The sequence below is a fragment of the Scyliorhinus torazame genome, chromosome 15, assembly GCF_047496885.1.
Source record: "Scyliorhinus torazame isolate Kashiwa2021f chromosome 15, sScyTor2.1, whole genome shotgun sequence".
NCBI lineage: Eukaryota > Metazoa > Chordata > Chondrichthyes > Carcharhiniformes > Scyliorhinidae > Scyliorhinus > Scyliorhinus torazame.
In genome coordinates this window covers 85,397,244-85,422,592 of record NC_092721.1, presented here as the reverse complement: position 1 = coordinate 85,422,592, position 25,349 = coordinate 85,397,244, and the positions used below count along the sequence as shown (strand labels likewise).

Here is a 25,349-nt window from a genome sequence, read left to right as displayed (position 1 = left end):
TTGTTACAGTGTCCCTTTAAGGGTCTATTAATTAAGTGATTTGTTTAATTGATATACTCAAAAAGGAATACAGCGACACTTACTGACAATGATGATGGGAACTCTACATTTGTAACGTTTCACTTTGTGAATAAATCTGAAATTGAGTAAAGGTTGCCTTCTGGTCTTCTCCTGCACCAGTTGGCTGTAGGAAGTTTAAGAACACCGGGGTTCAGGTGTTAAGCCTTTGTTTGTTCCCTGAAGACTTCAACTCCACCCTGGATCATGCTCGGAAAAGCTGAATTGTTTCAGGGTTCATTCAATTCAGTTTGCAAAACGAACATCAGATTCGGCCAAATTTACATAAGAATCCAACTTCTCTTTTGTAACCCAAATGAGGAACTGTTGATAAAAGAACTTTCCAGTCAAGGGTCAAATATTGTGAAAGGAAGCGCTTCAAGCAATAATAATTTTTGAAGCTATAAAGTGATAGGTATCCTCCATACGAATGGCTCAGCTAGACATTATTCTGACTTAGTAACTATGAACTCTGATAAAAGTGACTTTGTAGCTAACTTGCAAGAATAATTTATGCATTTCATTAAGCATTTTTCACCTCCGCTTTTAAAGGTTGTCACCATCAGTAGTTTTTTCAAAAATAAATTGACAAAGAATTATGATCAACTTTAATATCCTCTTCTTTCTCCTAATTTTGCTGATGACATCACTGAGAGAGCTGACTTGGAGCATATCATAATGCTCGCAGTCTGAGGTAGTTTAATATATAGACAGTTGAAATAACATGGTCAGTGAATGACGATTCATTTAGTTTTTCCACACTATCAGACTGGGTCGAATTGAAATCTCACGATCTGATCTTAGCTGTAAATGTATTGATACATTTCATGTTGAATTGCTTTACCTGTTCTTTTACGTAAGTCTTAACCAATTTATTGTCAATGAATTATTTTGAAATCTTTATACAAACACATTGGCCGTGATTATATTGCCTCGTCGTAACTGACTCAGTGACTGCTCGCGAGATTTACAACACTCGGTACGCATCATGAGATCTAACGAGATGTTTTGAGATGTCGCAACCTGGATCTCGCCTTCAGTGGGCGGGATCCAGACTTGCATATTCAAGTGTGCAGTTAAACTCATTTAACTATGTCTGCACTGGAGTGTCACAAGGCCCGGGATTGAGTGCTCGCACCTTGGAGACCTCGCCATGGCGTCTTTTAGTACTGGTCCAAACTAACGTGGACCAGGTATAACGGCACCTAGGGGGGGTTTCCCAGGAGATAGGAGGTCCCAAGGTGGTTGGGCTTGTGACATTATAGAAATGTTCAGTATACAAAGAGTTAATGTCATGTTACAATTAATTACTAGATGGAGCTAGATGCAGTACCATATAAAGCACTAACTCTCAGACTTCTGGGAGAGAGAGTGAAGGCTGGAGTAGAGTGCATCGGAGAGATCTATAGAGGATAGAGTACCGTTAGAGTTTAAGTGTAGAGATTGGTGTTAGTAGAGTGTAGATTACTATAATTATTGTTTACTATAGGAATAAGTGGTCAAGCTTAATTTAAGTAGTGTAAATAAATGTTAGTTTTTATAATGAACTTAGCTTCTGTGGTCTTTGTGAACACCATCACTATGTCATCCATCATGAAAACAGCATCACAAAGAACACCACAGAGCTCTGGGCAGGGTGGTACCCTGACATCCCAATGCCACATGGGCACAATGGCAATGCCACCTTGGCACCCTAACAGTGCACTGTTAGGGTGCCAAGGTGGCATTGCCAAGCTGGCAGTACCAAGGTGCCTGGTTAGCAGGTTGTCCATGCTGGGGATTGGACTCGGGGGTGCCCTGTCCTTATGTAGTGGGGTGAGGGGGAACCGAGGACTCCCTAATCAGTAGGTTGGGGCACAGGTGGGTTCTGGAGGCCGCGATGGGGGTCAAGAGGCCGGGGCGGCATTTGAAAATGGCGCCCCAATTTCTTCCTATACTGACGAGCTGAGCTGAGGAGGAAATGAATCTAGGTGTGGCCTCAGCTGGACTTCCCTCACCGAGATAAAAAAAACAGAGTCGGTTGGGGATGCGGGGTCGTCCATTAGGAATATTATGGTATTTTGCGTCACTTAGGTGCCTTCTCTGGTTACAAGTTGAACATAGGGAAGAGTGAATGTTTTGCGGTGGGTGCATCAGGGCGGGGAGTGAGATTGGGGGGTTTGCTGTGTCAGTTGGCGGGGATTGGTTTTCGATGCCTAGGGGTCCAGGTGGTGGCGGATTAGGGGCAGCACGGTAGCATGGTGGTTAGCACAATTGCTTCACAGCTCCAGGTTCCCAGGTTCAATTCCCGGCTTGGGTCACTGCCTGTGCAGAGTCTGCACGTTCTCCCCGTGTCTGCGTGGGTTTCCTCCGGGTGCTCCGATTTCCACCCACAGTCCAAAGATGTGCAGGTTAGGTGGATTGGCCATGCTAAATTGCCCTTAGTGTCTAAAATTGCCCTTAGTGTTAGGTTGGGTTACTGGGTTATGGGGATAGGGTGGTGTGGGCTTGGGTAGGGTGCTCTTTCAAAGATTTGGTGCAGACTCGAAGGGCCGAATGGCCTCCTTCTGCACTGTAAATTCTATGATAAGCTTTGGAGGTTGAATTATACAAGCCTGGAGGGTAGAGTTAAGGGGGACTTGCAGAGTTGGGATAGTCTCCCATTATCTTTGGCGGGCCGGGTCCAATCAGTTAAGCTGAACATCTTGTCGAGATTTCTATTTTTATTTCAGTCTCTGCCTGTGTTCTTACCCAAGATATTTATCCGAAAGGTCAAGGGCTTACTTCTGGTTTTATTTGGATGGGTAAGGCCCCAAAGATTCGTGGGGGGGGGCTTCATAGGGAGAGACAGACAGGGGGTTTCGTGTTGCCAAATTTGCTGTACTATTATTGAGCAGCTAACGGGGAGAAGGTGCTGGGAGGTGTAGGGACCCATGGGCTCTCTGGGTTCAAATGGAGTCGGGTCATGTAGGGGGACAAGTTTGGGGCATTGGTAAAAGTGCCACTTCCGTTGCGGGGTGGGGGGAATGAGGGGAGGGGGAGGGGGGGGATGTGTAGCTGCCGGGTTTCTTCGCTTTTATGTTTTGTTTTTGTAGATTTCGGAAGGTTGCCGGGAGGAATTTGTAGGGGGTGGTGTTTTGTTAAAAGTATTTGTTTGTTTTGTAATTTTGTATAAAATGTTAAAATCTTATTAAAACCATTTCCCCAAAACAATGTGGCTGCAAACATCACAACCACATTTCTCAGCATGAACACACTGTCACAAACATATTGGACATTTTCCTCCCTTTTGCAGGGCATGGTAGCACATAATAATAGTAATCTTTATTCGTGTCATAAGTACGTTCACTGCAATGAATTTACTGTGAAAATCCCCTAGCAAAGGGCAACAGCATCAAGTCAGGGGTGGGTGAATGGGTGGAAGGCATTGCTGCATGCTCTCACCCTTCTGCAGGAGACAGTGCTGGTCACCATTCAAGCTGCAAGACTGAGGTTATGGCCAGTGACAGGGCTGAAACTATAGATGATTGTGGTACATTCCTACCAAATAGACATTTTCACATTCCACTTCCTCCTGTTCCCACAATCTCTTCCGATGTACAAGTTGCAGGCGGTGTAAACACAGACACCTTGCTTCCTCCCCCCTCACTTCACCACAACCATACCCTTGTACCTTTCTCCTTTCAGATACCAAAGAATTGTCACCTGGGCAAGCACAGGCGTGAGAGTGTGAAGTGGAAGAGGAGCAAGACACTGTTGATGAAATACCATCATGAGGAACCATCAGCTCAGATACTAGCACTGCATAAACTTTAAAAAGTAGTGCAGAGGGTGGATGTTCGGCATGGTGTGAGTCACCAGGCATAAGTGGCCAGCAGGCAGGTTAAGAAGAAAGAGTAATGCACGTGTCAGTTTCCTGCATGGGGAGGTCACCCACAAGGTCTGCTGCAGAGAACTCAGAAATGGACTTTGATGCGGCAGCATACAGGAAATGGCTGATAGGCATTCACAATGAAATGCTTCATTTATTGATAGACTTACTGCAAAGTCTGAAGTTACTGTCAAAAAGCATGGAGGAGTCTGGCACCCACTTGGCACAGGGGCTTTAGAATATAGAACATAGAACAATACAGCGCAGTACAGGCCCTTCGGCCCACGATGTTGCACCGAAACAAAAGCCATCTAACCTACACTATGCCATTATCATCCATATGTTTATCCAATAAACTTTTAAATGCCCTCAATGTTGGCGAGTTCACTACTGTAGCAGGTAGGGCATTCCACGGCCTCACTACTCTTTGCGTAAAGAACCTACCTCTGACCTCTGTCCTATATCTATTACCCCTCAGTTTAAAGTTATGTCCCCTCGTGCCAGCCATATCCATCCGCGGGAGAAGGCTCTCACTGTCCACCCTATCCAACCCCCTGATCATTTTGTATGCCTCTATTAAGTCTCCTCTTAACCTTCTTCTCTCCAACGAAAACAACCTCAAGTCCATCAGCCTTTCCTCATAAGATTTTCCCTCCATACCAGGCAACATCCTGGTAAATCTCCTCTGCACCCGCTCCAAAGCCTCCACGTCCTTCCTATAATGCGGTGACCAGAACTGTACGCAATACTCCAAATGCGGCCGTACCAGAGTTCTGTACAGCTGCAACATGACCTCCCAACTCCGGAACTCAATCCCTCTACCAATAAAGGCCAACACTCCATAGGCCTTCTTCACAACCCTATCAACCTGGGTGGCAACTTTCAGGGATCTATGTACATGGACACCTAGATCCCTCTGCTCATCCACACTTTCAAGAACTTTACCATTAGCCAAATATTCCGCATTCCTGTTATTCCTTCCAAAGTGAATCACCTCACACTTCTCTACATTAAACTCCATTTGGCACCTCTCAGCCCAGCTCTACAGCTTATCTATATCCCTCTGTAACCTGCTACATCCTTCCACACTATCGACACCACCGACTTTAGTATCGTCTGCAAATTTACTCACCCACCCTTCTGCGCCTTCCTCTAGGTCATTGATAAAAATGACAAACAGCAATGGCCCCAGAACAGATCCTTGTGGTACTCCATTTGTGACTGTACTCCATTCTGAACAATTCCCATCAACCACCACCCTCTGTCTTCTTTCAGCTAGCCAATTTCTGATCCACATCTCTAAATCACCCTCAATCCCCAGCCTCCGTATTTTTTGCAATAGCCTACCGTGGGGAACCTTATCAAACGCTTTGCTGAAATCCATATACACCACATCAACTACTCTACCCTCGTCTACCTGTTCAGTCACCTTCTCAAAGAAGGCTTTATACTGCTTTGCCACAGAGCTTCCAGTATGGAAGTGATGCGCAACTCTCTGATAGCGTCTGTGAACCCATCATGATGCATGATCTTATTGTTGCTGTTTCAGCTTCCAATTCAACACTAGTAAAAGTTACCAAATACCTGAGCGCTGCAATGGAAGTTCAAATAGAAGTAATGAAATCTCATATTTTTGCCATTATAGATAGTCAAAAAGGCTTGTAGACTCTCAATGCAGTCTGCAATCTGTCCTCCAAAAGATTGCTCGGGTTGCTGAAGTGCCACACAGGAGAGTGGCTCCATGGAACATGAAGTTGCTATCCCTTCTCAAGTTTGCAGCTTTCATCCTCCCTCCACTGTCACTTCACCATCACCTCTCTTTTGCCTCTCAGTCAGTCAACCTAAACAGCTGCTGCCCAGGCCATGGTTCGGGTCTCAGAATCTAGAGGTACTCGAGGTTGTCCAAGCAAGGCCACCTGCACGCTTCCCCACTGCAAATCAGCAACCATCCACCAGCCAGATTAGAGTCCCTGGGGTAGCCTGAAAGATGGGTGCACAGGATGACTTTTGTATGCAAGATTGATGGTTTGTTTGATGGTAGTTTTGTGGTGGCTTTTGTTTCAAAATTGTGACCAAGAGGGTGTTGTGATGGTTATTGACAGAGTGAAGGTATTGTGATCGCTGTTCAACTGAGATTTCAGGTTGTGCTTAGTGGAACGTAGTCAGATAAGGTGATCAGAGACAATTGTTGGTTGCCTCCCCCTTTCTTCCTGAGATGTTTTATTTATCTCTGTAAGCAAGGGCGTCCCCATGGTAGCAAGGTTGTATAGGACACAGCAGACCACGACAAGTCAGACACGTGGGATGGGATTCTCCATCTGGGAGACTATGTTCTCTCATTGGAGCTGAATTGTAGTTGATTTGCACTCCAAACGATTTCAAATCCTCAGTTATGCATATTTCTGCATGGTGAGGATTGCGAGGGTTTCCCTAGGGATTTTGAACGGGCGGCCCGATAACAAGGTCCCTAGCTGACAGCCCACTTCCCATGCAGCACAACTCAGAACACCGCCCCCCCCCCCCCCGGATTTTCTGGGTTCCCCCTCCCGCCAGTATGGAGGTGACCCGACCTATCCCCCCCACCCACCCCCTCCCCACCCCCCACAGAGACCCCTTAAATAAAGAGATCCCCAAATAAAGAGACCTCCCAACAGGCCCCCGAGAAGAGAGACCCTTGTCAGGAAGCTCCCAGAAGAGAGACCCCCGCCAGGTAGCCCCCCTACCCCCCCCCCCCCCCTACCCCCCCACCCCACCCCCCAGAAGAGAGACCCCTGTCCGGAAGCTAGAGAGCAGTCCAGACAGAGGCAGTGAAAAAAATCACTGCTTTAACACTCACCTGGACAATACACCTGCTGGTTCAGGCAGAGGAAGCAGCACCTGTCAATTCCTGGAAAGAGAAAACCAGTCAGCTGGGTTTAAACCCCCTCAGACCATTGATCTGTAATCCATTCATTCATTTCTCTTTAATATTGCGTTTACTAGCCTTCCACACACACCCAGCTGGTAGCATTGTTCCATTAATCTTCCTTCACGGCTGAGTAACTTTAAGGTGATCAGCTGAGGAACTAACTGCAATGCTGATAAACAAGAAGCTTTGATTGACAGCTCCTGGGACACTTCAAACAGGGTTAAGTGCTGTTAGTTTCTAGCAGACCACGTCAAAGGCACTCAACTGTGAAGGAGGTGATTGGAAAGCACTTAATTGGTCTTGCATTGTGTGTGGGGGGATGGGGGGAGGGGAGGAGGGTGGCCCTCAATGGACTTAAGGGGCAACTCCCTTAAAACATTACCCCCTTGGTCCACTATGCCAGGTACAGGTTTGTCAGGACAAGTAGTGTTCCTCTCGCCCATGTGATTCCCAGCCCAGAGGAATGGAGATCCACGTGGACCTGGAGAATATGGTGCCCAGCCCGCCACGGCCTTTTGCATTTTGACCCATTTGTAACCTCCCACTCGTTTAGGGCTCAAACCCGACCCCAACGGCAGTGGGGGGCTGGAGCAGCGGAAGCGGATCGACACCTGGCAGCGATTCCATTTTCTTCAAGACGCTGGATTCTCCGCCTCATTGGTAACTTCGCTACCAGCTGCGCGAGGCGGAAAGCTCAGCCCATGCTCTGGCGAGTTCTGGTGGGCTCCTCCAGGAAGGTTCAGGCAGTGAAACCATTGCTTGAACACCCTAATGGACTGTTTAGTAATGTTTGTGTGATATTGTGCGCATGCTGATCAACTGTGATCGGAGTGCACAGCAGACCTTTGAGGCAGATTTACATAGAGAGCCTTTGCCTCTCATCAACCACCCTCTGGTTTGCGGTGGTGGCTCAGTGAACTGACATAAGATACTTTCCAGGGTAGCAGTCATTCACTTGCATGATATGCTGAGCATGGTCACACATCAATGCAGATTTGGGAAGTAGAATTCTTTGCAGTTGCTGTATATTTATAGATGTAGGTGTTGCATCTGTAAAACCACATGTGTGTGCAGAGTGGGTGACACCATGCACCAAAGTGAAGCCGGATATCTTGACAAAGCCATTTAGTTAGTCTGCATGTATCTCTCCAAGAGAACAGAATGAATTCCCCTGCCCTGGCATTCAGAGCAACAGTGGCCTCCCAGCAAACTGGGAGATATTACAGATGTCGCTTGCTCCAGACTGAAAGCCCTGAAACAAAGAAATCCAGGTTAAGGTTACCTTCGTAGCCACTGAATAGCACTGTCCTTGCCTTGTTTTGAGGCTGCAGGTCTGCCTGAAAGAAGGGGCAGGTTTCCATGAGCATGTCCATTGCAAAACAGAGTCAACTCACACATTGTTCCTGGCTTAAGATGAGGCAACAGAAATGCTCTCAGAAGGCAGGGAGGATTCCAACTGAGAGCTCTCTTTGCCTTACTCCTCTTACTTCCGCAAACAACATGTCCTCTTTTGTGCCACCTTGGTTCCATATCTCCCACATGCCACAGGCCAAGGTGGTTTCTTACTACATCACCCAGGGTTAGGAATAAGAGGTGTGAACAGAACGATTAACATTGTAACGAAGGCCTTCTCCAATGCAGCACCATGCCCAGTTGACCTCACCAGTGTAACATAGTTTTTCTCCCCAAGCAGTCAAAACATGTCTCCTAATCTTCAAAGTGATATACTTATATCCAATCAATACGTTATTATTTTTCATTGCAAAGTATTTCAATTCCACATCCATGTTCTGTCCTATTTATTCATAGCTTGCCTGTGAATATGGTCATTAGTATTTGTTTTAGAATTGTACCCTAGTTTAGTAATTGGTTCTTCAGCTTCTAATATGATTGAGAATTATTTATCTGGAATGTCTCTGAATAAATTACTTTTGAATGCAGATTGTAAAAATGATTAAAATGATTATAAAATTAAATTTGGAATCCTGTAATCAGACCATAAGATCATAAGACATAGGAGCAGAATTAGGCCACTTGGCCCTTCGAATCTGCTCCACCATTCAATCATGGCTGATATTTTCTCATCCCCAATGCCAAACTGTTCAGCGATCATTCGCTAAAGAGTATGATTGTCCACCTAAGAAACTCTGTGTTGCTGGTCATGGGTTCTGTGGGTCCTTGGGTGGCTGATCAGCCTGATCCTAGAGCCGCATCTCTGACCGTACACTTGGCAGGTGTTTTTGGGAGGTGGGATTAGTCCTTGGACTTGAGATCGCTCATATTCCTTTTTCAGGCTCTTTTTCAGGACCTCCTCTTGCTGTCAGGTGTTCTTGAAGAATTGTGCCCCTTCAATCAGGATGAAAACCCACCTCCACACTCTCAGAAGAGAATTCCCAAGCCATTCTTGGCCACCTTTGCAGATGCATACCGAAGAATCGGTCTCAGCCTCAAGAACACTTAAATCCTTTACCAACCCGGCCCAGAGCAAGATCCAGTCTATCCCTCCATTGAAATAAAAGGAGACATCCTATCAAATGTGGAACATGTCCCTACCTGGAGAACCATCTCTCATCTAAGGCTGACGTCATTGCGGAGATCCAGCATGATATCCAATCCGCAAGCATCGTTTTTGGACGTCTAATGATGAGAGTCTTTAATGAGCGTGACATCTGTGCTGATACGTGTATGTTACAATTCTTGAGGTAAGCCTTCAAGGGTGCCATGGAAGCGTTCCTTTATCTTCCCCTTATTCGGGAGCCGTCCTTGAGCTAGGTGAAGAAGATTTGCTTTGGTAGTTGAGACTCTGGCATCCTAAATTCGTGAGCGGCCCAGTGGAATTGGTTTCGGACAATCATCGCTTTGATGCTGCTGCTCTTGGATCCTTCAAGGACACTGATGTTAGTACGACTGTCTTCCCAGCTGATATGGAGCATCTGTACCTCTCTAGAGCCTTGCGGTTGTGTTTGGATGTAATCCAAGTTTGTGAGCCATATAGAACAGTTGAGAGGAGGACTGCCTTGTACATGAGGATCTTGGTATCAAATCAGATGTCACAGTCTCATCCAAACAAAACTGGCCATTCTCCCCAGCTTAGAATAATCCCCATTAGCAGTTTCTGCTCACTGTGCTCCTGTGCAAGCCTTCCAGGAAGCACTAAATATAAATCTGGTTCTTTTGGGAAATAATGGGTGTGCTTTTGAAGCCCCTGAATGTGATGTTGTTTTAATTCAATGAGAAACAAACTACCATAACCCATTTTAATCAGCAAATGGTTTGGTGTATTTTTAAGTAATTTTCAGCAGTTTAAAATTGGGCATCTCACGGCGTGCTGTTTTGAAAGGGCGCATAAATTGCCTAGTTTTTTAATAAACCTATTTTCAGCTTAGAAACCTTTGGCTTTTCACGGCAGCAGTATCTTCCCGTCCTGCCACGTGTTTCCCAGTGACATGGGGTGGATTCAATGGGAAATGCTATTGACATTTTCGGAGCTAGAAGATCCCACCACTGGCCGTCCACCACCCCCGCCCAGAAACACATCACGGGGAGGCCAGAGAACCTCACCCATAGAAAATAGCAGAAGTCGGCCATTCGGTCTTTCAAGCCTGCCCTGCCATTCAATGTGATATTGGCTGATCCTCTATCTCAACGTCACACCACCATGCTCTCCCCATACCCCAGATGCCTTTAGATCCTAGAAATCTACTTCCTTCTTAAATATATTCAGTGACTTGGCCTCCACAGACTCCTGTAGTAGAGAATTCCATAGGTTCACCAAAATTTGAGTGAAAAGGTTTTCCCTCATCTCAGTCCTAAATGTTCCACTCGCATCCTGACAACATCCCTGCATCCAGTCTGTCCAGCCCTGTCAATATTTTATACCTTTCAATTAGATCCCATCTCATTCTCCTAAAATCCGGTGAATACAAGCCCAGTCGACTCATTCACTCCTCATATGACAATCCTACAATCCCAGGAATCTGTCCGATGAACCTCACTGCATTCCCGCTATGGCAAGTGTTTTGTTACCTGTGTGGTGGGTAACATGTGCTACTCAAACTTTGGTTAGTGATGAGGTCTTCTGAATCTCGATGAAGAAGTCTCGAACTCGTCCAGTAGTAACAAAAGGTTTATTGAGTAACTATCACAATAATTGCACGAGTTCTTTACTTTAACTTTGATACTAGTGATAAGGTTAACAAGATCTAACTACAGTAACTATACGTAACTCCACTAGCCATCTGAACTGGTCTGCTATTGCCCTGGTCACAGTGCACCCAAGAGAGAGCCAGAGACCTAATGTGGTTGCTTTTTATACCCCTGTTGGTCCGGCCTCTAGTGATTATGTGGTGCTACTGATTACACATTAACCCCTTGTGTACATGCACATATAGAGATGACTACATCCCCCTTTTTTTGGTGTTACATATTTTCTGTATGTTGTAAAGAAAATTGAACAAACATAATGGATGCAGTTTGAAAATGCATTATGTAAAAATCAATGAGTTAGTCCGTCAAATGTGAATACATTTAGTCTCTAAGGTTTTTTCGCTTGCATGAAGTAGGTAGACAAATGATGTACAAGTTGTGGTGATCTTGATGATTATACAAAGCCAATTAATATTTATGAGTCCAATCTTAATTTAAAAAATTGTGTGTCCAAACTTTATGAATTTGTTCGTTTGCGTTGCTTTTGTCTTCTGTTGTTGAAGTGGGGATGTTGATGTTGTTATTTCTTTGTGAACGTTGTCAGTGTTCATCAAGTCATCATGAGGTGTTTTAATGGTCGAATCCCTTTGTTGTCTGATTTAGACTTTTTCTTTTTTTTCTGTACTTGTGGTAGGGATTCTGTGTTACACCATTGTCTGACCTGGACTTCTTTCTGTGCTTGTGGTATTGATTCTGTGTGTCATCTTTGTTGTCTGACCTGGAATTTTTCCTGTGCTTGCGGTATTGATCTAGTGTGTCATCTGCCTTGAAAGCTGGCGTGCTTGCTTGTTCTGGAGCAGATGTGAATTTGTGAGATTCTTTGTCATGCCATGGCATGTTTGTAGTCTTGTCATTGTTTTGCAGTGTGCTGTGACATTGTCATTCATGTGCAAAGTTGTACCATGTTGTACAGGTCTTTGTTTCATTGTTGTTGTTTCTGTCGTTTCTATGTTTGTTGTTTTCATTGTCGTTCTTGTTGTTGTCATTCTTGTTGTTGTTTTTGTCGTGCTTCTGGTTTCTGTTTTTGTTGTTTTACTTGTCGTGCTTGTTGTTTCTGTTTCTGTTGTTTTCGTCACTGTTCTTGTCGTTTTTCTTGTCGTGCTTGTTGTTTCTGTTATGCTTCTTGTTGTCTTTGGTGTTCTTGTTGCGCTGCATGTTGTTTATTTTGTTGCTGTTGTTGTTCTTGTTTCTGCTGTTCATCTTGTGGTGTTTGTTGTTTGTTGTTCTTGTTGCGCTCAATGAATGTTCCGTGTGGATGATTTGAGTCATTGTCACAGTTATTGGTGTCAGTGTCCGTTGTGGTATCTGTTATATTGAGCGTGTCTTCTTGAGAATTGTGAGAATGTTCTGATGTTGCATTGATGTTGGTGACATCAGTCATTTGTGGTGGATTTGACTCCTCTTCTTTGCTTCCTTAGTACTCCTCTTCTAGAGTCATTTCTGGTTCACTTGAATCATCATTGATTTCTTTGTGCTCCTCTTCTGGAGTTTTTTCTGGTTCATTTGAATCAACTATGGTTTCTTGGTGCTCCTCTTCTGGAGTCAAAATCTTCACAATTTCATTCTCTTGTGGGTCTTGGTGCTCCTCTTCTGGAGTCAAAATCTTCACAATTTCATTTTGTTGTGGGTTGTGGTGCTCCTCTTCTGGAGTCAAAAACTTCAAGATTTCTATTGACGTGGTCTCTCTGGACTCTTGGGTAGCCCTCCTCTGATTGTTGAGTGCTTCTGTGCAGACGAGCTGAGATCTTAAGCCTCGCTGTGATCCTGCACATCCTATATGGGAATTGTGATTTCTTCGTCACTTGTCTCACATACAGGGGTAGACATTCAGTGTCTTCTTGTTGGTTAAATAAGATGGGTACTCTTTCATAGTCTTCTTCTGGTGGCTCAAATAAGCGGGGTAGACTGTCTTCTTGTTGGTTAAATGAGTTGGGTTCTGCTGGCTCAAATAAGCTGGGTAGACTGTCATAGTCTTTTTGTTGTTCACATGAGCTTGGTAGACTTTCACAGTCTTGTTTATGCATGGTGTTTGCTATGGAATGTTTGCTTGCTTCCATTTTTGAGTCTGTCACCGAGCTGTCTGTGAAGGTTGCGTTGCTCTCTTTGTGGAGGCTTGTGTCGCTCTCTCTGTGGAGTCTTTCATCACTCTCTGTGGAGTCTTTCATCGCTCTCTCTGTGGAGTCTTTCATCGCTCTCTCTGTGGAGTCTTTCATCGCTCTCTCTGTGGAGTCTTTCATCACTCTCTGTGTGGAGTCTTTCATCGCTCTCTGTCTGGAGTCTTTCATCGCTCTCTCTGTGGAGTCTTTCATCGCTCTCTCTGTGGAGTCGTGCAGTGTTCTCTCTGTGGAGTCGATCTGCACTCTCTCAACGGAGTCGTTCTGTGCTCTCTGTGTGGCATCGTCTTCTTCTTGGGTATTGCTGTCATCCAATGTGTCGCCGATCTGCCATGGCATCATGGTATTGGATTCATCTACCATGAGAAGAGTCGTGTTGAGCTTTTCAACTGTGTTGCTGATGCAATGATCATCAATTCCAAATAACTCATTCATGTCTGAGCAGTAGTCTTCAATGAAAAAAATCATCTCTTTTTGATTCGGATTTATCATTGTTCTTTCTATGTCCAATGAACAAATCATCTTCTGAGTAGTATTCTTCAATGAACAAATCACTGTGCTCTCCTCTTTAGGTGGTGCAAACTGCTTGTGCCAGGGTGCTACGGAGGTTATTTTCAACAGCTGGTACAAGCTCAGGCTATGTTCTGTCTTTTGAGGTAAGAAAATTAGGTTTTGCAGCTTTAAAATTGGGTTTTGCAGCTTTAAAATTCTTATTTGTAATTTTCAGGCATTTCCCTTTTAAGTGGGCGTGGTCCAGGTCTTCTGATGTCATGACGCTCGTGACATAAAGCGTAGGAATTGATTGCACATGTGCAATCTGACTTTCCTTTACTGTGCGCTCTTCTCGCATCTGCGCATGCGCAGCTTCTCGCGCATGAGAATATTTTGCCGTTTTTTTCCTTTTTGAGAAGTGCGCATGTGCGTACTGGCCGGAACGCCCTCGCTCAAGATGGCTGCCAATCAAAAAGTGCTGTTGCATCGAGGGAGATCCTGCCTCTGCCTCGTGGTGAGTGTTTGCGCCATTTTTACCGATTTTGTTTTCTAGATACTGTGGCGAAATTCTCCTACCCGCCCCGCCACATTTCTGCGCCGACCGGCCGGCGGGAGTCTCCGTAACACCGGCCGGTCAATGGTGTTTCCCATTGTGGGGCAGCCCCACGCCGTCGGGAAACCCCCGGTGCCAGCAAAACGGACACTCCCGCCGGCGGAGAATGACGCCCAGGATTCTGTGTTTGTAAAGACTCACAGTATTCATTTTGTTTTTGTTCATAAGAAAGGCATTTTTGTATAGCAGTTTCTAGAGTTAGATACCTATCTTGTGAAAGTTCTTCCTTTAAATTGTTGTCAGATAGTCCATAAATTAATTGATCCATTATCATAGTGTCTCTGAAATCAGCATAATCACAGCCTTGTGGTATTAACTTGAGATTTGTAATAAATTCAGTGATGGGCCTTCCGTTTCTCTGGCATTTATGACACGAGTTAAATCTTTCCCGCATCTCACCAGACTGACTCTTACAGTGTTCGTCAACTTTTTTGAGTATTACTTCTAATTTGGTGTTGTCTTCACCTTGTAAGTAATTAAAGCAATTATGGATATCTCTAGCATCATGCCCTCCTATTGAGAGTAGCAGTGCTATTTTTGTTGCGTCAGAGACCGCGCTTCAATCATTAGCTGCGATAAATATTTGGAATATCTGTTCAAATCTTTTCCAGTCATAACTTAAATTACCGGTTGTTTCCAGCTGCCCTAGTGGTCCAATGAGTCCCATAGTTAGTCGTTGAGGATCCATTTGCTGCAAAGTCCTCCACAGTCGAATATCCAGTCTGAATTTTCTTCTCTTTTTGTCTAACTTAATCTAACTAGTTCTGTTAAAGCCAAAATGCCTGGTACCATGTTTTGTTACCTGTGTGGTCGGTAACATATGCTACTCAAACCTAGGTTAGTGATGAGGTCTTCTGAATCTCGATGAAGAAGACTTGAACTCGTCCAGTAGTAACAAAAGGTTTATTGAGTAACTATAACAATAATTGCATGAGTTCTTTACTTTAACTTTGATACTCGTGATAACGTTAACAAGATCTAACTACGGTAACTATATGTAACTCCGCTAGCCATCTGAACTAGTCTGCTATTGCTTACTGAAAATCCAAATGCACCACATCCACCGTTTCATCCTTACCTATTCTACTCTACTAGTTACATCTTTAAAAAACTCCAGTAGGTTTGTCAAACCTGATTTCCCTTGCATAAATCCACATTGAATAGGGGCACGATTCTCTGAAAAGATTTCTAAGTGCGGTAGTGAGCGGGAATTGCGCTTGGCTAAGTGAGGCCGGCAACGCAATTCAACATTAATTGGTTCACTTAACAAGGCATCTCTGACTTCTCGCCGCAAATGAAGGCTCACCAGCTGATTCGCCTTCAACCTCCCCCTTCAACCCACCCCAACTTAAGCTCAACCCGGAGGATCTGTCACACGTGAGTTGTTATTGCCTTACTGATTGACTCTTCCCTCCCACTGACCACATGTCCATTCTCCCATAGGTCTTCAGCCGTCGGAGACCACCTCGTAGGAGAGCTCTAAGGATCCCACTGTTATAGTTGCAACATAGCTGCCATTCCCACCCTCCACCAGCGCAGATACACGCACCTCGGTGGGACATGCTAGTGGACAGGCTTCGGGGCACAATCTGGTGAGCACCACACTGCTGCTTGATGCACATCAGGTGGAGGCAGGAACCCCCAGGCAAGACAGCAGTCGGACGTCTGCTGGTTGCAGGACCCAGCTGGGTCCCAGCCTGATGCTGAGCCTGTGGAACAAAGTTACCCGGAGCTGGAGATGATAGGGAGCAGCCGGGTTATTCAGAGCAGGACGTTAGCATCACTCTAGCAGATCGATAGCTGATTGGAGGGGTCCCAAAGGATATAGTGCAGGAGATGCCGCCGGTAATGCGTGGCACTGAGGCCAACACTGCTAGGGCAGCGACCACAGTGGACAGTCTGGTGCATGATGTCGGCACCATTAGTGAAGTGTCCCAAGGCATCGCACAGTCGGTGGCGGCCATGGCTGAGGGTCTCGGCAGAATGTCTGACTTTCTGGGGGATGTCTCCCAGTACCAGGCTGACCATGATGAGGTTCTGCAGGACATTTCCCGTTCTCAGATGGGAATGGCTGAGGAGCTTGCCTCAGTCACAGGTGGGCATTGCTGAGGCACTGCAGAGCTTGGCCCAATCACTGAGGAGCATCGCCGAGGGCGTCGACACAATGGTGTGGACCATGGGGAGCCGCCAGGGCTGGCAGAGCCAGATGATGCAGGGGCAGCCGGGGCTCGAACCAGCTGCCCCTCCATCTCAAGATGAACCCCAGGGCCCTATGGGCACTGTGCAAAAGGAACGGGGCACAGAGTGCCAACTCAGGCCCGTCCCATGGAGTGATGACGGTGGCCACCAGCTCCCCCGCGTTCCACTCCTCTGATGAGGCCGCGGGAGAGTGGAGTCTTATATTACACACTATACACCCTTGTGCATAACTATTATGATGCCTCTGTCACTTTCTTCCGCAATGCGTGCCCACCTTCCAGGCATCCCCCCATCCCCGGGCACACCGCGTGCAGTTGATGGGTGTGAGCGAGCACTCAGCAGACAGATTGAGGGGAACTGCCGCTCAGCTCTGTGGGTTAGAATCACCCTCCTGCCCTCGACAGTGACTCGCTGACAGTGCCGACACAGTCCCAGCACCCTGGAGTGATGTGACACATACCCTGGGAGGGTGGGAAATGGGAGTGGAGGTGACGGACCAGGCCATGTCCTAAATGAATCAGGCCAGTATGAGGGCCTTTCTGGCTCTCTGGGCTTGGTGGACCCTCACCGCTTCCACCTGTCCTGCAGCCTCCAGTTGGTGGTCCTATGGTTCCTCCCCGGCATCATCCTCCAGCCCTGCTGGCCCAGCGCCGCCTCATCATCCTCGTCCTCCTCGGAGGTGGGCACACGTTCCTCATCACCAACCTCCAGCTCCTCGCCCCACTGCTGTGCGAGGTTGTGCAACAGACCACCACAAAGCGGGCGACCCTCCTGCAGTGTATTGCAGTGCATTGTAACCACATCTTGAGGAGCTGCAGTGACCTTAACCGTGAGGACATGGCACAAGTGTCACACCGTCTCCTTGTTGAGGCGGAGCCTCCTGCGGCATGTGCTGTCCATTATCTGCTCGAAGGACCAGCAACGCATGTACACCCTGGGCCATAGCGGGACTCGCCCTCTGGGTCCCTCCCTGGCCTGATGGGCGGCTGGCTCCTCAGGGTGTGGGGCGGGGTCTGGCACATGGTCCACTGCCTTGGGCATCTGCAGACGCTGCTGCTGCTGATGCCGTCTGGCCGCCCGGCCTAGCAGCAACACCACTAGGGCAATGTCTGCGTCCAAAATTCCTGCCATATCTGAAAGGAATTTGGAGAGGGTGTTAAACTGACAAAGAGCAGTGGCTCCCACCCCAGGACCCGCCATTCCCCCATTGATCCCCCCCCACCCAGAACACCCTGCCCATGCACTCCCGGCTGCAGCGGACACCCGCTCGTAACATCCCCTGGACCGGGCAGCACTGGCTCCCTCCCCATGGCACTCACCCACCCTCCGGCCATGGACATGTCCCCGGAGCTGTGTCCCATCCCCTGGGTGTTCGGATGCTGGCTTCCTCATATGTGGTGTTACCTCCCGCATTGTTCTGGCACAGTGTTCAGGCATCACAGTTTGATTTAGATGCTGGGCAATGACTCCCACACGCTACATGGCCCACCCACCCACGGGAATCCACTTGGGCTATGTGTAGTGCTCACTTAACCACAATTGCCAATTCCCCTTTGAGCAATTGACTTCAGCTGCACGGGCAGAGGCCTCGGCAGTTGGAGGGGTTATGGGTGGTCATTGGGGCAGATGGGCAAGGACAAGGCGGTTGCCCCCGGAATGGGTACAAATGATCCAGGGGTTGGCATGGTTGCCCCCCTGGTTGCCCTCCAGCACCTTCCTCCCACCCTCCCATGGCAGCCCACGCCTGCGAAGGGTCCTTCCTGCCCCAGCTGATGGTTCCCCACCCCCCGCCGGGCACAAGGGGAAGCAAGCCCAGCGCTCTCGGGGTTTTTGCCTGTGAGCAAAGATGGCTACTCACCTCCTCAGCTCCTCACAGAAGCTCTTCCGCCAGGTTTGCATTTTTTAAAAAACGTACTAATTGGCGCCAGCGTGACCACTTGCTGGAGGCCGATGAATGACAGGAGGCCGTTAGATATGGGGGTGACTCTCGTTAATTACACAGAAATGGGGCTTAAGTGGTGATAATTGGTTTGTCACCACTACGGCGAGATCCCAATTTTGCCTAGGGGAGAAGGCCGGTTGCTTCGCAAACTGTTTGGCGCCTGGCACGGTTCCCGCTTTTAGTCTCTCCCGCTATTCACCAGCATCGTTTCGCTTGAGCGAGAGCGTAATGAAGCCCGAGAATTGCACCTTTTTTGTAAAGATGTTGATATTTTTTAAACATCCTGTTATCACATCCTTTATAATAGACTCTAGCATTTTCCCTATTACTGATGTTAGGCTAACTAGTCTGTAATTCCCTGTTTACTTCCTCCTTCCTTTTTCAAACAGCGTGAGGGCAGTTACCACATTCCAATCTGCAGGACTATACCAGAATCTACAGAATTTTGGAAACCAACACAGCCACTATTTCCATGGTCACTTCCTTTAGTACCATGGGATTTGGATTATCAGACCCTGGGGATTTATTGGCTTTCATTCCAATAATTTCTCCTGCACTATTTTTCTGGTAATAGTAATTTCCTTCAATTCCTCTTGCTTACTTGACCCTTAATTCCTCAGTATTTCTGGGTAGTTATTTGTGTCTTCCTTCAGAAAGACAGAACTAAAGTAGCTGTTTAATTGCTCTGCCATTTCCTTGTTTTCCATTATAAATTCTCCTGTTTCAGACTACAATGGACCTACATTTGTCTTCACTAATATTTTTCTTTTTAAATACATACAGAAGTTTTACAGTCCGATTTTATATTACTTACAAGCTTACTCTCCCCTCTAACTCAACCTGTTGGGACCTCCTTTGCTGAATTTTGAACTGTTCCCAATCCTCAGGTTTGCCATTTTTGCTAGTAGTTTTATACAACTCTTCTCTGGATCTAATGCTATCCTTAATTAAATTTGTATGCCATGGCTAGGCCGTTTTTTAAATTGTGTTTTTGCACCAAAAATGAATGCATAACAGTTGCAATGAAATTGTTCCTTAAATATTCGCCATTGCCTCGCCACCTTTTAATGAAGTTCCACTAACTATCTTAGCCAACTCATGCCTCATACCTTCATAGTTTCCTTTGTTCAGATTTAGGATCCTAGTTTCAGATTGGACTTCTTCAGTTTCCATCCTAATGAAGTATTCTATTGTGGTATGGTTACTGGTGACTGAAGGACCCCGCACAACCAGATTAATTAACCCCTTCTCACTGCATAATACCAAATCAAGGATAGCATGTTCCCCAGTTGATTCCTCAACATACTGGTCTCAACAAAAATCTTGTATGCACTTCAGGAATTCATCTGCCACAGTACTGTTGATAATTTAGTTTCCCCAATCTATATGTAGATTAAAGTCACCCATGATTACTGCAGCAACCTTGTTACATGCGTCTCTAATTTCCTGTTTAGTGCCATCCCATACCTTACCACTACTACTTGGAGGCCTATAAACAACTCCCATTAACGTTTTCCACCCACTGTTACTACTTAGCTCCACCTAGACTGATACTACACCCAGATTTTCTGAGCCAATACCCTCGCTCACTATTGCACTGATTTAATCCTTAACTAACAACACAACCCCACCTCCTTTCCCTTTTTTCATGTCCTTCCTAAATATTGAATATCCTTGGATATTCAATTCCCAGCCCTGGTCACCCTGCAGTCAAGTCTCTGTAATCGCAATCATATTCTACTCATTTATGTCAATTTCCGCTGTTAACTCATTTACCTTATTGTAAACGCATCCGTGCATTCAGACTTAGACTTTTTAACATTTCTACACATGTTTTTTTGTACAATGGCGCTATTTGCTGCTTGTTCTTGTTTCCTCTGGCTTCCACTTTTACTTTCTACTTTTCAGTCTTTCATTTCTATCTTTGTCTCCCCGGTCACGTTCCCATCAAACTGGACCATATCACCATAATAAATCAAGGAATATTTCTTCAAGCAAAATCTTTAAAAGTTATCACATTTTTCAATGCTGCTTGATTGCACTAATGACATCTGGCCCAAGTGTTTCTATTTCCAGATGTATGATGGGAGGTAAGCATCAAGAACCTGTGGAAAACCTGATGCATTTTTCAACATGGAAATTACCCAGGGAATTCCAATGGGAAATTCTCTTCCTTTCCAGAAGCCGGTGTGAATGTCTCTGACTCTGAGTTAGAATCAGACTTGGGACAGAGCTGCATGACTTGCCTGGCTAGTTACCCAGGAAATGTTAAGAAGCTTAAAACCTGGGCTGACACATGGGTAACTCTACAACTGACCCCTCCCCAACACCTGACTAATACCTGACCACCCATTTACCCCATCAGCCACCTAACTATCGCCTAAACAAACCTGACTACTCCCCTGACCCGATCACCCCTCAGCTACCTGACCACTCACTATCCCTGACCCCACCTGATCCAACTATCCTTGACTACACCCCAGATCCGAAATTCATCAGATGGACCGGACTACCACCCTGACTACACCCCTCCAACCAGAACTACTATCCCCTCAACCACAAATTATCCTCTAAACCGACCCACTACTCTCCCGACCCAACAATCCCTGACCACCTGATCCGATTACCCCCTCCGATCTGACTACCATCCCAACCGTACCTGACTACCTCCAAGCACCCGACTAACAGTCCTCTCAATCATACCTAACTACTTGCTGGTTCGACTACCCCTCTGAGTGGACACGACTAGCCCCAATCACCTGACTACCTCGGCAGATGAGTATGTGGGGAAGGCGGGTAGCTGGATGACTGGAAAGGTGGGTAGATGGATGAGTGAGTAGTTGGATCGCCAGGGGAATCAGAAGATCGCGGAAGAAATTTGTACTAGGGTCAGGTTCAGAAGGTTGAAGCCTTTGTGTTCAGTGATATTAAATTAACTTAATCAGAAAAAAAGCAAAGAACTCTTCTGAAAACTGGCACAATTTTGAGCACAATTTCTGGCTTGATTGCTGACTACACAGTGAGTAGAAGCCCTACCTTAGGATATATTGCATGAAAATAATTCAAATTTAAGTCAAAATAACCAATAGCTCCCAAAGTGGAAACTCTGGCTCCCTAATACAGCAGTCAACACAGTTAAATGCTCATAAGATGCAAAGTGAAAATGTAATATTCTTGAACGTGGGTGCATAAAGTACGTCAAAATTATTTTTTAGAAATCCATTCAGCATAGATCATAGGTCAAAGAATTTACAGTGCAGGAGGCCATTCGGTCCATCGGGTCTGCACTAGCCCTTGGAATGAGCACCCTACTTAAGCTCATGGCTGTATCCTATCCCTGTAACCCAGTAACCCCACCTAACCTTTTCTTTTGGACACTAAGGGCAATTTAGCATGGCCAATCCACCTAACTTGCACATCTTTGGACCGTGGGAGGAAACCGGAGCACCCAGAGGAAACCCACGCAGACACGGGGAGGATGTGCAGACTCCGCACAGACAGTGACCCAGCCGCGAATCGAACCTGGGATCCTGGAGCTGTGAAGCAACTGTGCTAACCACTGTGCTACCATGCTGTATATGAAAACTCATCCTGCTAATCTATTAATTCTCCCACTACTGGCTATAATTATATTTTCAATATCTCTCGCAGGTAGAATATCACTTTTTGAATTTATACATTCTTCCTGATATCTGTTCTAAGTTTACTTTTTGTTCATTTCAAACTTGTCTTCTGGTCCTACTTTATTGGTGTATTTTGATTTAATGCTCTGGGGTTTTTAAACCACATCCATCCTATAAAAGCACCAACTGATCAGTCACCTTATCAGGAAAAGTCACTTTCACTGACAGTACTAGACTTTTGCTGTCTGCCTTTCCAATTTAACCAGCAATCTAAATATATACATGATGTGGAGATGCCGGCGTTGGACTGGGGTGAGCACAGTAAGAAGTCTTATAACACCAGGTTCAAGTCCAACAGGTTTGTTTCGATGTCACTAGCTTTCGGAGCGCTGCTCCTTCCTCAGGTGAATGAAGAGGTATGTTCCAGAAACACATATATAGACAAATTCAAAGATGCCAAACAATGCTTGGAATGCGACCATTAGCAGGTGATTAAATGGTGATTAAAGGTGATTAAATAGCACCTGCTAATGGTCGCATTCCAAGCATTGTTTGGTATCTTTGAATTTGTCTGTATATGTGTTTCTGGAACATACCTCTTCATTCACCTGAGGAAGGAGCAGCGCTCCGAAAGCTAGTGACATCGAAACAAACCTGTTGGACTTTAACCTGGTGTTATAAGACTTCTTACTGTAAATATATACAGTACCAAATATAAAAGATGCTTTTCCCTGCAAACATGTTCTGATCCACCAAGAAAAAAAATGCAAATGGTACTTTTTCATAATTTTGCTCCATTGCCGTAAACTATCACAATGAAAGAAAAATCAAAATAATGTTTAAAAAGTAAACACGCTTTATTCGTCGAACCAATTTCTCCATTCTAGCATCAATGATTTACAAGACTTTCCATGTGACTATTTTTGCCATCAATTTAAGGAGCTGTAAGTTAATTCCTTCACTGCTGCTCTATTGTTCTTGCTTCATTTCATAATGAGCCCCTCCACAATGTATGTTTTTTTTCTGGGTGTTCACACCTTCTACTGCTCCAAAGCAACAAAAATTCACTGATGAATAAATAATGTTATTCTAGCAATTAACAAACTAAAGAAAACCCAGTTACATATGTTAATAATAAAGAAAAGGGTTAACAGTCTGTACAGTAACCTAGCGCATGATACTCATCTCTATTGGAATTGCTGATCAATGTTCACCTATAACTGAAGTTAAAAAGGTGTGCGATACCACTCAATACATGATGTTTCTGTATTTATGCAATTACTGTAATACAATTTATGATTCCTGTGGTGGTATGTATTAGGGGTAATATGGTACACCATGAATGCTGAGGAGCTATTGGAGGACAGATGCTGGGTCCCGATTGGATCTGCCGCCTACTGGGCTCCACCCAGATAGGCGGGGTATAAGAACCCGGTTTACTCCCTGCAGCTGCATTCTGTGACTGAGCTGCTGGGGAACAAGTCTGCTCAATGAAGCCTCAATTGAAGTTCTCTACATCTCGCTTCGTGTGTGATCGATGGTGCTACAATTCCAAACCTCAATCTAATCATTATTTTTAAAAGGATAAATAATGTTGATGCTGTTTCATTTTTAAAAGGAGCACTGATGAAATAGCCCTGATAATGATGGGAGAGTTGAGAAAGTTGAAACTCTGGACGGAACTTTCCGGCCATTCGCACCGGCGAGAGCTTCCAGTCCCACTGATGGTGCACCCCCGCCATGGGTTTTGTGGTGGGGAGGGATGCATTCAACAGGAAACCCTGTTGGCAACGGCAGGGCCAGATGATCCTGCCACCGCCCAATGGCGGGTTGCCTCCTGCCAACACGATACATGCGGCGAGTTGCGCAGTAACACCCGCCCTCTGACTTTAGGTTGTATTCCCCCCTGGATACAACTGCACAATTTGATTTTCATTTGTATGTTCCAAAAGGAAAACTCTCAAACCTCGGTATATCCTCTTTGGTTAAACCACATTTTACTAGTAATGTATAAGGATCAGGCTAAACACACAAAAAATTTATCCTTATGCACAGAATGGATGCTGGCAGATCAACAACTGTTCTATACTTTGCTGATCTTTTTCCCCTTTTATCCATTGCTGCGACATATCCCCTTCCTTGGGATATGCTGATTAGAAATATTTATAAAAATGGTTGCTTCACAGCCTCAAAGACAAAAAGGGGTAGAAATTTGTAGACATTGCACCTGTTTTTTTGGGCATAAAATAGGCGTAACACATGCCAATTTAGTTATGAGGAAAGCCAGTACCCAGTCTGTGCAGGCATCATCTCATCACCAAATTTATGGGGCCATTTTTTAGGCCCTTTGAACTTTGAATAAGGTTGTTTTGCACAGTGAAAAACCTCTTGTGTAAAATAAGCCCTGATGATCGGGGCAGACATCGACACTTTTCGATCAGAATTCTTCAGCAGCCCCTCTGTCTGCTAACTAAAGGGACGTTTCAATTTGATTATCTGAAAATAAATTTGGGGAAATAACCTCTCAGTAGAGCCTGAAGAAGTAAGAGTTCTCCCTTGCTTGTACTTGCAATCAAGTACCCCATTTCCTTTAACATTGTCCCCTCCCAGAACTTGCTTGAGGGCCATTGGGGTGGCACGGTAGCACTGTTAGCACTGTTGCTTCACAGCGCCAGGGTTCCAGGTTCGATTCCCGGCTTGGGCCACTGTCTGTGCGGAGTCTACACGTTCTCCCTTTGACTGTGTGGGTTTCCTCAGGTGCTCCGGTTTCCTCCCAAAAGTCCCGAAAGACATGCTTGGGTAATTTGGACATTCTGAATTCTCTCTCCATGTACCCGAACAGGCGCCAAATGTGGCGACTAGGAGCTTTTCACAGTAACCTCATTGCAGTGTTAATGTAAGCCTACTTGTGACAATAAAGATTATTATTATTATTATTAGAGAAGCTAGTGACCCAAAATTGTTTTCCCCCTGTCTGGCTCACTGCCCATGGAGATGTGACAATCACTGGTAACTTGCCTCACGTGAGGCTTGGGAACCAATTTCTATAGATCCTCAGTTTGGGCACACATTGCATCCATACATGTGCCAAAAATGGGCCCACGTTAATTTGTACTTTGTGATGGTTTTTTATTGTATGTTCATAAATATGTGATTTTTTTTTTTTAAACATGTCAGCCAAGTGCTTTATTTCTGTACTTGAATACTTGTGTTTCTGCAATTTCCAGTCTGATGCATGTTCACTTGCTCACATTCATCACAGGCAGTAATGCAGCTGAAGTGAATAGGATACAAATCCTTCCTGAACATTAACTTGTGCCCCTTGCAAGCCTCGAAGACCTAGAC

The 25,349-nt window shown here is 45.5% G+C and overlaps 1 protein-coding gene across 4 annotated transcripts in view; it reads right to left on the bottom strand.

Annotated features, from left to right (window-relative positions):
- The window catches only part of LOC140391661 (progesterone receptor-like), a 645,027-nt gene that overhangs the window by 219,252 nt on the left and 400,426 nt on the right, over positions 1 to 25,349 (bottom strand). For 2 of the 4 annotated variants that reach the window (XM_072476373.1, XM_072476371.1), the window contains exon 4: positions 6,744 to 6,794. The exons of the other annotated variants lie outside the window; for them this stretch is intronic. In XM_072476373.1, coding sequence (XP_072332474.1) covers positions 6,744 to 6,794 — 51 coding nt within the window. The remainder of the gene's footprint in view (positions 1 to 6,743; positions 6,795 to 25,349) is intronic. 4 annotated transcript variants of the gene reach the window in all.